This window comes from Taurulus bubalis (assembly GCF_910589615.1).
Source record: "Taurulus bubalis genome assembly, chromosome: 5".
Classification (NCBI taxonomy): Eukaryota; Metazoa; Chordata; class Actinopteri; order Perciformes; family Cottidae; genus Taurulus; species Taurulus bubalis.
This window is the reverse complement of record NC_136593.1, coordinates 1,125,441-1,138,888: the sequence shown is the minus strand read 5'-3', so window position 1 is coordinate 1,138,888 and position 13,448 is coordinate 1,125,441. Positions and strand designations below refer to the sequence as shown.

The 13,448-nt window shown below is 46.1% G+C and overlaps 1 protein-coding gene across 1 annotated transcript; it reads right to left on the bottom strand.

Moving 5' to 3' along the window:
- Positions 1-7,498: 7,498 nt before the first annotated feature.
- On the bottom strand, positions 7,499-9,059 carry LOC306736954 (nuclear factor 7, ovary-like; the record flags this gene model as incomplete). Its single annotated transcript, XM_079218646.1, has 2 exons — positions 8,975-9,059; positions 7,499-8,904 (listed from the first exon to the last, which is right to left on the bottom strand). Exon 2 carries the CDS (start codon positions 8,885-8,887, stop codon positions 7,499-7,501), a length of 1,389 nt encoding a protein of 462 aa, XP_079074772.1. The 5' UTR covers positions 8,888-8,904; positions 8,975-9,059.
- Between the last annotated feature and the right edge of the window lie 4,389 nt (positions 9,060-13,448).

Here is a 13,448-nt window from a genome sequence, read left to right as displayed (position 1 = left end):
CTGTACAAAAAAAATACACACATAACTAAAAATCCCATTTCATCACTTTCTGGCAGCCGTTGCTTTGAGTTTGGAGTCTGGCTTCATGTGTTCAAGTCTTCCTTTAACTTGCCTGTTGTTGCCTTTAGTTTCTAATGTTCTCTTTTCTTTGAAAAAGAAGATATATATGTAGGTGAATAAAAACATATCAAAGGTAGTCTAGGAAGACTTTTTAAAGTGTCAAGATGTATTGGTATTGATTGGATCATATCACAACTACTACTACTACTACTTCTAGGGATATTTTAACAGATATAGCTTTAAGAGAGATTCATTTCAGTTAGTTTTCTTATAAAGAAAGAAGTTTTCTGTAAATACCTTATTACTTTTCTTTGGTTTTGGGGTTTTTTGACTAAAATGGGTTGATTATAAAATCTAAAAGAAAAAAATCTGACCTTGGCTCACTTCTTTACATGCAAATTGATTTTTTTTATAGAGTTGTCACGTGGTCCTCTCCCGTCAGACAGCAAACATCAGCTTGTGTAAATAAAAAAGGTTTTGTATTTTTATTTCTCTCTTATTTAAGATGAAAGTCATCATCCTTTTGCACATAATGTTTTACCATTATTATGACAATGCTTATATTGCATAGGCATGTTTACGTTTGAGGTTATTCTGTAATACCAGTTTTATTTCTAATGACACGAAGTTTGATTATTTAAAATGTTGACATGACTATTTTTTTCTTTGTTTGGTTTTACTGTCCCACGCGAATTGTATACCAATAACACCATGTTCTGTTAACAATGAAATGTCAATAAAAGTGAAAACTTCATTGTCTAACTGTCTGTTGTTTGTTATACTGGTCCCCTGATCAGGGGACCCTAGGGTTGACCTAGGTGGTCTGCAGCTCATATAACCTTGATATGAATACCAGACCCTATTGTCCTCGATCTCTAAAGAATCTGCAACTCTTTGGCTTTAAAAAAAAGAAAAAAGAAAAAGTATATTTATTATTTATTTTCTGCATAAATATGATCAAAAGTCAAGAGTCTGATCAAAAAATTACTCTTTGATTGCTCCCCGGGGTTTTTTAATTGTATTTTCGGTGCCTTCCCATCATGCCCCAGAGTAATACTGCACCTCTTTAGAAAGAGTAAGCACCTAAATTATCCAAATCTGCAATAATAATCGCAATAAACACAAGCAATGACACTTGCCGCAGTCGACCCCAGCTCCCTTTGACCTGTTGGCTCCCCGGCCGAGCCCTGTCCCCGCTGCCGCCTCCGAGCCGCACCCGATCGCCGGCGCCGCGACCTGTTCCAGACCCCGGTTCCCCCAAGGCCGGTTCCCCCGAGCCCGGCCCCCTGAGCCCGCCCCCCCCTTCAGAGTCCGGTTCCCCTTCAGAGTCCTGTTACGAGTCCTGTTCCCCGTCCAGTTCCTTTGAGGGTACACAACCCCGGGTTTCCCGGAGTCCAGCTCTCCGGAAGAGACACAGCTTCTGGAGGGGACGCAGTCTCCGGAGTCCCCGTCTCGCTATCCGGAGCCCTCCTCAATTGCAAGGTGGACTTGTTATCTTTCTGCAGCCCTGATACTAAATTAACTTCCGCAAATCCATCAACAGTTTTGGAACATCTGTAAGATTATGTGCAGTATAACTCTACCAGATGTGCATAATAAATCTGCCTTGTGGCACCCTCGTGCGCGCATGGCACACACGCGCGTGCACATTTAAAAATAGTCATTTTGAGTCATTTTGAAAAAGTGGGTGTAACTGCATGTATTTTAGAGGTGTGTCATAACCGGGGGTGTGTTTAAATATTTGTATATATATAGGTCTGTGACCCATGTTATTTCATTCACGTCTGGACCTTCTGACTGCTACTGCAAAACCGAGAAAAAAACATATATATTTGCATATTTTGGAATGTGCACGTGCGTGTGTGCGTGTGCACGCACACACGCGCGTGCACATTCCAAAATATGCAAATATATATGTTTTTTTCTCGGTTTTGTTTTTTTCGGGGGTGAAAAATAGGTGGAGTCATTTTGAAAAGTGGTTGTGACCGCATGTCATTTAGAGGTGTTAGTTTAAATATGTGTATATATATATAGGTCTGTTACCCTCCATCCATCCATTATCAGCCGCTTATCCGGGGTCGGGTCGCGGTGGCAGCAGGTCCATCAGGCCGACCCAGGCTTCCCTCTCACCCGCAACACTTTCCAGCTCATTCTGGGGGATCCCGAGGCGTTCCAAGGCCAGCCGGGAGATATAATCCCTCCAGCGTGTCCTCGGTCTTCCCCGGGGTCTCCTACCAGTTGGACGTGCCTGGAAAACCTCTAATGGGAGGCGTCCAGGAGGCATCCTGACTAGATGCCCGAACCACCTCAGCTGACTCCTTTCGACACGAAGGAGCAGCGACTCGACTCCAAGCTCCCTCCTGATGTCCGAGCTCCTTACCCTATCTCTAAGGGTGAGCCCGGCCACCCTGCGGAGGAAGCTCATTTCGGCCGCTTGTATTCGAGATCTCGTTCTTTCGGTCACGACCCAGAGTTCGTGACCATAGGTGAGGGTTGGAACATAGACCGACCAGTAAATGGAGAGCTTCGCCTTCCGGCTCAGCTCCTCTTCACCAGGACGGACCGGTACAGCGCCTGTTTTATTGCTGCAGCCGCACCGATCCGTCTGTCGATCTCCCGCTCCACCTTACCCTCACTCGTGAACAAGACCCCGAGATACTTGAACTCCTTCGCTTGGGGTAGGCAGTTTGTCCCCACCTGGAGGGAGCAATCCACCGGTTTCCGGCAGAGCACCATGGCCTCAGATTTGGAGGCGCTAACTCTCATCCCTGCCGCTTCACACTCGGCTGCAAAACGCCCCAGTGAATGCTGGAGGTCACAATCCGAGGAGGCAAACAGGACCACATCATCCGTGAACAGCAGAGAGGTGATCCCGAGACTCCCGAACCGGATCCTCTCCGCCCCCCGGCTGCGCCTAGATATCCTGTCCATGAAGGTCACGAACAGGACCGGTGATAAAGGGCAGCCCTGGCGGAGGCCAACACCCACCGGGAACGTGTCTGACTTACTACCGAGGATACGAACACAGCTCCTACTGCAGACGTACAAAGACCGGATGGCCCGTGCCAACGGGTCCGGCACCCCATACTCCCGCAGCACCCCCCACAAAAACCCCCGAGGGACCCGGTCGAAAGCCTTCTCCAAGTCCACAAAGCACATGTAGACTGGTTGGGCAAACTCCCAGGACCCCTCCAGTAGTCTTGCAAGGGTAAAGAGCTGGTCCACTGTTCCACGACCGGGACGGAATCCGCACTGCTCGTCTTGAATCTGAGGTTCGACAAGCGGTCGGAGCCTCCCTTCCAGCACCCTGGCATAAGCTTTTCCCGGGAGGCTGAGCAGTGTGATGCCACGATAGTTGAGCACACTCTCCGGTCCCCCTTCTTGAAGATGGGAACCACCACCCCGGTCTGCCAGTCCATGGGCACTGTTCCCGACCCCCATGCGACACTGAAAAGGCGTGTCAACCAAGACAGCCCAACAATGTCCAGTGCTTTCAGCATCTCAGGGCGGATCTCATCCACCCCTGGCGCCTTGCCACCAAGGAGCTTTTTGACTACCTTAGCGACCTCTGCCAGGGATATGGGAGAAACCACCCCAAAGACTTCCGGCGCTGCCCCCTCTCCGGGGGACATGTTAGCCGGGTTTAGGAGTTCCTCAAAGTGCTCTTTCCACCGCCCGACGATGTCCCCAGTCCGGGTCAGCAGTTCCCCCCCCCTGCTGAGAACAGCCTGGGGTAGGCCCTGCTTTCCCTTCCTGGTGGGAGTGGAGGTGGGAGTTGAAGACCTCCCGGACAGGATCCTCCGCCAGACGTTCCCAGTTCACCCTCACTACACGTTTGGGCTTGCCAGGTCTTTCTAGCCGACTCCCCCGCCATCTGATCCAACTCACCACCAGGTGGTGATCAGTTGACAGCTCTGCTCCTCTCTTCACCCGAGTGTCCAAGACATACGGCCGCAGATCAGATGATACGACTACAAAGTCGATCATTGATCTCCGGCCTAAGGTGTTCTGGTACCAGGTACACTTATGAGCCACCTTATGCTCGAACATGGTGTTCGTTATGGACAAACTGTGGCTAGCGCAGAAGTCCAACAACAAAACACCATTCGGGTTCAGATCGGGCAAGCCGTTCCTCCCAATCACGCCCCGCCAGGTTTCTCTGTCATTGCCCACGTGAGCGTTGAAGTCTCCCAGGAGAACTATGGAGTCGGCAGGCGGCGCCCTTTCCAGGACCCCTCCCACCGACTCCAAGAAGGCCGGATACTCCGAACTGCTGTTCGGTGCATAAGCACAAACAACAGTCAGAGCTTTACTCCCTGCAACCCGTAGGCGCAGGGAGGCGACCCTCTCGTTCTCCGGGGAAAACTCCAACATAGCGGCGCTCAGCCGGGGGCTCGTGAGTATCCCCACTCCCTCCCGGCGCCTCTCACCCTGGGCAACTCCAGAAAAGGACAAAGTCCAACCCTTCTCCAGGAGCTTGGTTCCAGAGCCCATGCTGTGCGTGGAGGTGAGCCCAACTAAATCTAGCTGGTACCGCTCCACCTCCTGCACCAGCTCCGGCTCTTTCCCCGCTAGCGAGGCGACGTTCCACGTCCCTAGAGCTAGTCTATGCCGCCGGCAATCGGCTCGCCCAGGTCTCCTGCCTGGCCCGCCGCCCGGTCTGCATAGCACCCGACCCCGATAATTCTCCCCGCGGGTGGTGGGTCCACGGGGTGACTGCTGCTCCATCTTGTTTCTTCGGGCTGAGCCCGACCGGGCCCCATGGGCGAAAGCCCGGCCACCAGATGCTCGCCGATGAGCTCCCCTCCTGGGTCTGGCTCCGGGAGGGTGCCCCGGTTTCCCTTGTCCGGGCGAGGTAGCTTTAGTCCGTGGGCTGCAATTCATCAGGGTTTTTTGAATCACTCTTAGTCTGGGCTCTCCCCCGAGACCTGTTTGCCTTGGGAGACCCTACCAGGGGCTGACGCCCCGGACAACATGGCTCCAGGATCACTGAGCCACTCAAACTCCTCCACCACGTTAAGGTGGCGATTCATTGGAGGAGGGTCTGTTACCCTATGTTATTTTATTCACTTCTGGACCTACTTGAATAAAACATCTATCATATGCTATTTATCGTGAGCTCTTCTTCTAATTTATATTTCCATACCAATTTGAACCACATATCTATCGCGAATCGAGTGACAGCATCCATTTGTTCAAGTAAATCGTTTGCTATATGTTTGTGTCCAATAAGGCTTTGAATTTCCCTTCCTTCTACATATCGTTCTAGGTTTTCCCCTTTTTTTTATTCTATTTTTTTCCTCTTAACTTTAGTCAACAACTCCACATTCCATCCGCACCGTCCAGACCCCCGTTTTCTATGACGAAAACCCAGAATGTGTTGTTTTCATAAAATCCATGACTGAACCCACACTGAAAAAAATGTGGAGTGGCATTTACTTAAAAACAACTCTGTAACAATTCCCACACAGAAATTCTAAGTAATTTTTACTCAGACAATTTTTAAGTTAAGTTTACTTACTAATAACTGTTATTTCATCCAAAATGGTCAAGTAAATTTTACTTGACCATTACTTCCTGAGACATAACATTTACTCAGCCTTTGATTGTGATCTTGACTCAGCATTTGATAGTAATCTTTATATATAAGGATTTCAAAAACCGTCATATAGCCGTAACAACAGTTTTTAATTTTTCATTTTTAGAAAAAAAAAAAAATATGTTAATATGTTTTTATTATCCTAAATTCTCAAATTCATTTTACAAAGTTGTGCTGATGCTCCAAACTATACAAAAAGCATAGCTAAGCTGACTATCATAGTGTGCGGAATTAAAAGTTTAGTATAGAATGCTCGCGTTTATAATTCATATTATTTTTACATTTTATAACGCTTGTTCCTACTGACAGTGAGCAACTGAAACATGTTAGCTGGTGTTCTGATATCAACAACACAGGCCATGGCTGTAAATTAGCTGGTGTTCTCATATTCACACAGGCCATGGCTGTAAGTTAGATGGTGTCTGATATCATACGACCTACAGAGCTGTATGTTAGCCAGTGTTCTGATACTTATACAAACCTGATAATATAGTTAGCTGGTTCTGACATTCATATTCGTACGGAAATATAAATTAGAAGAAGAGCTCAGGCTTCTACAATGGATAGCCTACGATAGATATTTTATTCCAGTAGGTCCAGAAGTGAATGAAATAACATAGGTCACAGATCTATATATATGCAAATATTTAAACACACCCACGGTTATGACACACCTCTAAAATACATACAGTTACACCCACCTTTTTCAAAATGACTCAACCTATTCCCTCCCCCCCCCCCCCCCCCCCCCTAAAGAAAAATTTGCATATTTTTATGTGCATGCGCGTGTTACGCACATTAATATACCCCTTATACTACTTCTACAGTTCTGGCTCCATGGTGAGATGTTTTATTGGAGGTAGAAACTAAATATTCCTAAAATTCTCCATAGTGCTACTTTCCTACTATATTCATGTGACCCAAGACGAATCTATGTTGTTTCCTCCGGGTCCTGCTGCTCCTCTGGCTTTCTTGTTCTTATTGTTTGTAAAGTGTCACCTGACCATGTTGCATCATTTTGTACAAACTGTTAACATTTCATGTAATTAAACATTGATTTGAATGTTTGTCAACTTTAAAATCTGAACTAGAATTAAATGTAAAATGTATTGGATATGAACAATGATCGGCTGCTCAAATGTTAAACGTTAATGTTAAATTTGATCTTTATTATTTATTTGGATCCCATCAGCTTCTTCAAAACAATCACAAGTCAAAATAAAAAATGACAAAGTAAAGATGACAAAAAGACAAAATGAACCAAACGAAGACGATGTACTTAAATGATTCTTGCACATGTTTGGGTTGTATCCATATACAGCTTGAGATGAAAATGTCATAAAAAATAATGCCATGCATTATATACATTTTGACTGTAAAACTTACAATAAATTACAGGTAATCAATTTCATAAGGCAACGTACATTTACAGAATCTCTACTGGGTCAAAAGAGTAGAGCGACAGTCAAAGCATCCAGTAGTTTTCTGTAGTAATTCAAACAAGACAATATTTTACTGGCAGTAGTTTCACCAGCAAGACAATTTACAATTACTCTACTGTATCCTAGAATTACAGTAACTTATTGTAATCAAAATGAGTATTTGTCAGATATAAGCAGTACATTACTATGAAAAGGAAATCAGGTGGGATAATGGGAGCAAGTTTAAATGTCTCTGTCAATCAAAAATAATTAAGAGAAAAAAAGCAGATTGTCAAACTTAATAACAAAAATAGTAAAAACAGAATGAAACAAAGATAAACATATTTTTGGATTAATTAAAGAGGACAGCTGCAGCTCAACAGGTCAAATATCATGAATATTATCATCCTCTTTATCTCTAACTGCTCTGTTCCACTGTCACACTGACCTTCATTGGTAATATATTCAGTTTAGCAACAGTGGTAATGTATGGAAACATCTTCTCAGTGAAAGTGTGTGTGAAGGTGTGTATGTGTGTGTTAGTATCAGGATCAGAGAACGACAGCTTTCCTCTGTTCCAGTCCAGATTCACTCTGATCCTCTGAGGATTCTTCTGCACGACGAGAACAGTGTCTGGAGGTGATGGTGACTGTGCTGAGTATTTACCTTTAGAGAACATTATTATCCATAATCCAGACAGTATGACTCCCTTCCTCTGGACAGACTCTTCAGACACACCCAGTAACCAGCCTTTACTGTCTCCTACCTCAACATCCCAGCTGTGAGTCCCAGAGTTAAATCCCTCAGAGCTCAGAACAGAACAGTGATAATCAAACCTCTCTGGATTATGAGGAAGCTTCTGTCTCTCTCCTCGTCTCACACTGGTCAGATCTTCAGACAGGATGAGTCTTGGATGAGCAGTGTTTGGGTCCAGAACCACAGGAGTGTAGGAGACCAGGTCCTTCATCTTGTTCCAGATGTTGAAGGTCAGGTTGCCCAGGTGTTTGGCCTCGTCTATCAGAGCTCCTGAGAGCAGCTGTGGATCCTCCAGCAGGGGGCGTTGCTGGACTCGTTCCACTGCAGCCTTGTAGTTGTTGAGGAATGAGACGTCTTCAGCTCTCAGCTCGTCCTCTGTGGCTCTGACTGTGTCTGAAAGAGCTGCTATCTCTCTGCTCAGAGCCTCCATCTTCTCCTTCATCATCTGACTCTTATGCTCCTCTTCCTCCCTCAGTGCAGCCATCCTGGCCTCCTCTTCCTCCTCTAGAAACTGGTGAAGCTTCTTAAACTGATCCTGAATCTTCCTCTCTGTGCGTCGGACCTGGACCTTCATGTGTTCTGCTGTTTGATCAGACTTCACTTTAACTTGTTCAAAGACCTTTAACTTCTCCTTTAAGGGCTCCAGAGTTTCTTGAAGCTTCTTCCTGAGTTGTGGAGCAGCTTCATCGATGGGTCTGAATCTGTGGTCGGTGTGTTTCTCTGAGTCTCTGCAGACGAGACACACTGGCTGCTGATGGTCCAGACAGAAGAGTCTGAGTTTCTCAGAGTGCAGACTGCAGAGAGTCTCTGGATCTCTCAGGTCTCTCTCCAGTAAGAAGGACTCACACAGGTTCTTTAACGCCAGATTACGAGGTGGATGTTTCCTTGAAGATCTTCTCTTACAAACTGGACACTCCTTAGTTGGTTTCTCTCTCCACCATCTCTTCAGACAGTCTTTACAGAAGCTGTGACTACATGCCAGAAGAACAGGATCTCTAAAGACTTCCTGACAGACCGGACAGCAGAGATCCTCCTCTGATCTGGAAGCCATGTTGTCTCTGAGTGAAGCTGAAACAGAAAGTACATGAGTCATGGCTCCATCCTCCTCTATAACTTCACTGTGTTGAGTCAAACTCACATTCAGGGTGTGCAGTGTCAGCAGGTTGAAGCAGCAGTGTTGTAGTGTTCCTCTTTTCTCTCCTGCAGCTGAACTCACTCAGAGGAAGTTGTTAGTTTGTTCTGAAGGTGAATCTGATCGTCTGGTTTTCAGTCTGCATGTCTCTCTTCAGTGAGGACGAAAGAGAAACTGTTTCCTGGTTCGTCTCAAGTGAGTCAGATTAGGGGTGGAGTTTAGTCAGACCTCATCTGCTGAATGTTTTTGCATCACAGGTAACACTGAGGTGTGTCTCATTCCAACGTAATGATGCATTGCTGGATATGTAGACTGATAGAGTGTAGCAGGCTTTTGCAAGTCATATCCACCAAACAGCAGCTCGAAGGAGTCGGCCTACTTGGAGTCTCTGGGTGGCATCCTTGAAAGGGCGCTGACTAGAGACTAATTCTGCTGGGGGACTTCAGGCTAACGGTGGCAACGATGGAGAAACCTGGAGGGGGTTGATTGGGAGGAACGATCTGCCTGATCTGAACCCAAGTGACTTTGTGGTCATATCGTCAGATCTAAGGGCATATTGGACACTTGGGTGAAGAGAGGAGCAGAGCTATCAACTGATAACCGCCTGGTGGTGAGATGGATCAGATGGTGGGGGAGTCCACAGACAGACCTGGTAAACTCAAAGACCTGGCTGAGGCCCATGTCTTCGAGGTCTTCGATTTCCACCTCCAGAAGAGTTATTTGTGCACTCCAAGGGAGGCTGGGACATAGTGTACTGGAAATAGTATTCTAAGTCTCGGGGGGAGAGCCTAAATGTTACAATCAATATCCAGAACAAACAGAATTTCTCTGGACAAGACAAAATGCCTCTGTCAATTTATTAAATGCTTGCAAGCAGGGAGAAAACCTCAACAGCCACGAATCACCAATGCCTGTCAGGGTCCTCTGCAACAATCCTCCATTTGACAATCAGTTATATACTTTTCAAATGACCATCCTCTTAAGACCCATCCCATCTCTCATTGGTTCCCACTTTGCCACATGTGATATACATTCAACTGTGTGTTCCACGTCACAATATACATTGAAGATCTTCCACATGTCTTGTTTTTTGACCTAATCCATATTATAGTTTCAACCAATCCACTGTCTCCACATATATCAGATCCTGCTTAGAAAGATGACGGTGTCCTTTCTTCAGCACATTCGTCAATCGATTCTGAGTGATATGTACCTTTGACCCTGGTAGTCAGCATCTTAGAGTTCCTATCAGCTGGTATGAAGTTGAGTACCATCAACTCCTATTGTATCAGTTTCTCCACGTCTTACTTGCAGTTACTCATTGTCTGAACATACACATTATTAAACTCATGTTCAATCAAGGAATGTATATCAAAATACAGCATATACATATTTTCCCATTACAATAGTATCCCAAGAGATGTTCAAAGCCTCTGTGGAACGGCTGCTAGCAGATATGGCCCAGAGGTCAATGGTGCCTGTCGTGGCTGCAACCTAAAAATCGGTAATCGGCACCAACGGTGAAGCTGAAGGAGACTTTTTAGGCTTGGCTGGCCCAGGGGTCTGGGTCAGACTTCAGTGTTCAGAGGTGCGTGGAAGTCAGGGACAGTGTCTGTGGAGTGGGAGACCGGGGTGTTTACTCCTATTTTTAAAAGGGGTGTTGAAGAATAAGCGTATGTGACCTTATGAAATGTGTGCACAGCCGGTCAAATAATCTAACGGTCATTAGAACAGTTCTCTGGGAACTGGAGCCAGGGCCTGTTTGAAGATCAGCCATAGCCATTGTCCAATCGTGATGTGACTTCCCAAAGACATTCAATGACCAGCCAAGAAGTTGACGCAAACAAGTACATGTGAATATGGGAGAAAGTAAAAGATTTACAAGTAAACATCGGCCCGGATGTTTTCGGGTCGACGTGCTAGAATCTGATTGGTGGAAAGTGGCGTGAAGGGAGGTATATCATTCTGACTTGGGGATTCCGATTCTTTGGAGTTGTTTGAACTTGTTGTAAGATTGTATTCTTGAACAAAGAAATTAACGGCTCCCCGCTGGTTGCCTGAATTTGAATCCTGTCTTCCTCTTGATTTGCCACAACAGTGGGTGTACTCCAATATCTGGGGTGTCACACTGCTCTACCTCAAGGTAAATATTATTTTAGGATGAAAGGGAGGCTCCAACTGACAGTCCAACCTCAGAACCAGGAGGAGCAATGCAGATTCCAAGATGGCAGTTGAATAGTGGAGCAGCTCTTTACCCTTGCAAGACATTCTCCTCAAGGGAGGAGAATGTCCGGTATGGGGAGGTCAGAGTTGTGTCTCTGCTCTTTGTAGATGAAGGGGTACTAATGGATCCTGAAGAACGTGGCCTTCAGCACGCACTGGGGTGGTTTGTAGCCGAGTGTGAATCATTTCCCTCTGGGTAGAGAGTGAGTCACTGCCCCAGGCAAGAGAGTTCAAGTATCTCTGGAGTCTTGTGCATAAATGAGGGCAAAATGGAGTGAGAGATGGACCGGTGGTTCGTTGCGGCATCAGCAGTGAAGCAGGTGTTGTACCGGAATATTGTGGTGAAGAGGGAGATGAGCCAGAAGGAAAGGCTGTCTATTTACCAGCCCATCTACGCTCTGACCCTTACCGCCCTATAGTCATGAGCTGCTCAAAGATTCCTGTTGGCACCCCGGGCCGTGCCCTGTCCACGCTGCCACCTCCAAGCTGCACCCGACCCCGGGTGTGATTGTCTGTTGATTGTCTGCCCTGGTCCCTGATTGTTTCCTACTGTGTCCAATCACTTTCCCCTTGTATTTACACCCTGTTTGTCTCCTGTCCCCTTGTCAGTTTGTACTGCGTGAAGACTGTGTTTGTTTGTCCTGTTTGACATCCTGTAAGTCTTACTGTTCAATCCTTGTTCTGATGCCCGTTTGTTTTCTGTTAGTTCCTCTGCATGTTTTTGATCCCCGTTTTTGTTCGTTCCTCGGCCTGTTGGAAGCCTGTCCTGTGTTTTTTGGGAGAATAAAATGATCAATTGCCGGCATTTTGGGTCCTCACTTCAATCCTCAATCCTGACATAGAGCTTGAATCTTCGATTTCTTGTATTTCAGAGGGTGCGGTGTTGACGTCCACCTTTTGAGGCAGATGTTGGTGGGTCGGGACCGGAAGAGTGGAGCACAGTCGTTCCTCCCAACCGTCAATGCTGACACATGGCCCCTGGTTTCCTTATGCCAATTGGGTGTGACTAATAACCCGTAGACTACCAGCTTCCATGTTTTTTACTCTCCAAGAGTGGGTCTGGAGTGACTTCTCCAGGGAGCCAACCTGGGTAATAAGTGTAGAGATGCTGGGTAGCCCAGTTGCCACGAGCTGTGGTTCTCTGCTGATGGATGTACAGATGGCGAGGATCTCTACGAAGCCCCCTGCAGGGTGTTCTTCTCTGCAAAGCCCACACCGTACTGTCTGGGGGAGTTTACTAGCCTCTGTCTTTCTGGTGGGATCTAAAGGAATGTGAAGCATGAAGTTAGGTATCAGCTTGGCTGCAGGAGCTGCCGGAACAGTGTTTGTAAGGTGCAGGTCTTTACTCCGGTACTCCTCAATTGCAAGGTGGACATCCTCCGACCCGGACGTTGGCTGCTTGGTGCAGCTCGTTCGATAAGTGCTGCAGTGTGAACCCCACCTGCTCACGTGGTTCATTTCATCAAGATTCATCTGAAACATTCTTTCTGGAAACAATTGAAAGCATTAGTTTTTTTCATGGCAACTTTAAAACCTTCAACGCCCCATTTCTGTCAAAATTGTAATTCCTTCTCTAAATCATAACTAAGTCAAATCTGAACACACAGACATGATGGACATTTTTGTTTTGTTTCAGTGACTTCAATCATGAATCTCCTAAATCTAGTGGCAAATTTAGCATTCTTGAATGTTTTGGTCTTACTTGTTTGTCTTTACTTTAATGATGTTTGTCTTTCCTGTGTGGGACAGCAGGAAACATGAAGACGGTAATACTTTTATTGCTCTGCTGTTTTTCCTGAACTAAAATAAACAAGATGTTCTGCAGCCCTGATACTAATTTAACTTCCACAAGTCCATCAACAGTTTTAGAACATCTGTAAGATTATGTGCAGTATAACTCTACCAGATGTGCATAATAAATCTGCCTTGTGGTATTTTTGCTGAAATACCGCTTTAGGGATCAATACACACCTCCTCGGGCGAAATGCAATATGTTCAACCACCTGCCCCTTATGGGACCGGACAGACCGGCTCTGGAAATGTTGCTTCCTCCCAACACCATTTACATTTCATGGCAAATTAATGTGTCATTTTGAGTTTTTAACGAGATACTTTCATGTCTTCTCTTTCGACAGCATCACATCAGCTTCATGCAAGGCGGACGTGTTGATGCTTTAGATCACTGACAGGGAAAACCGTTTTGGTCATCGGGCGCTCTCAGCAGTGAGGGGCGGGGCCAGTTCAACTGTGGCACGAA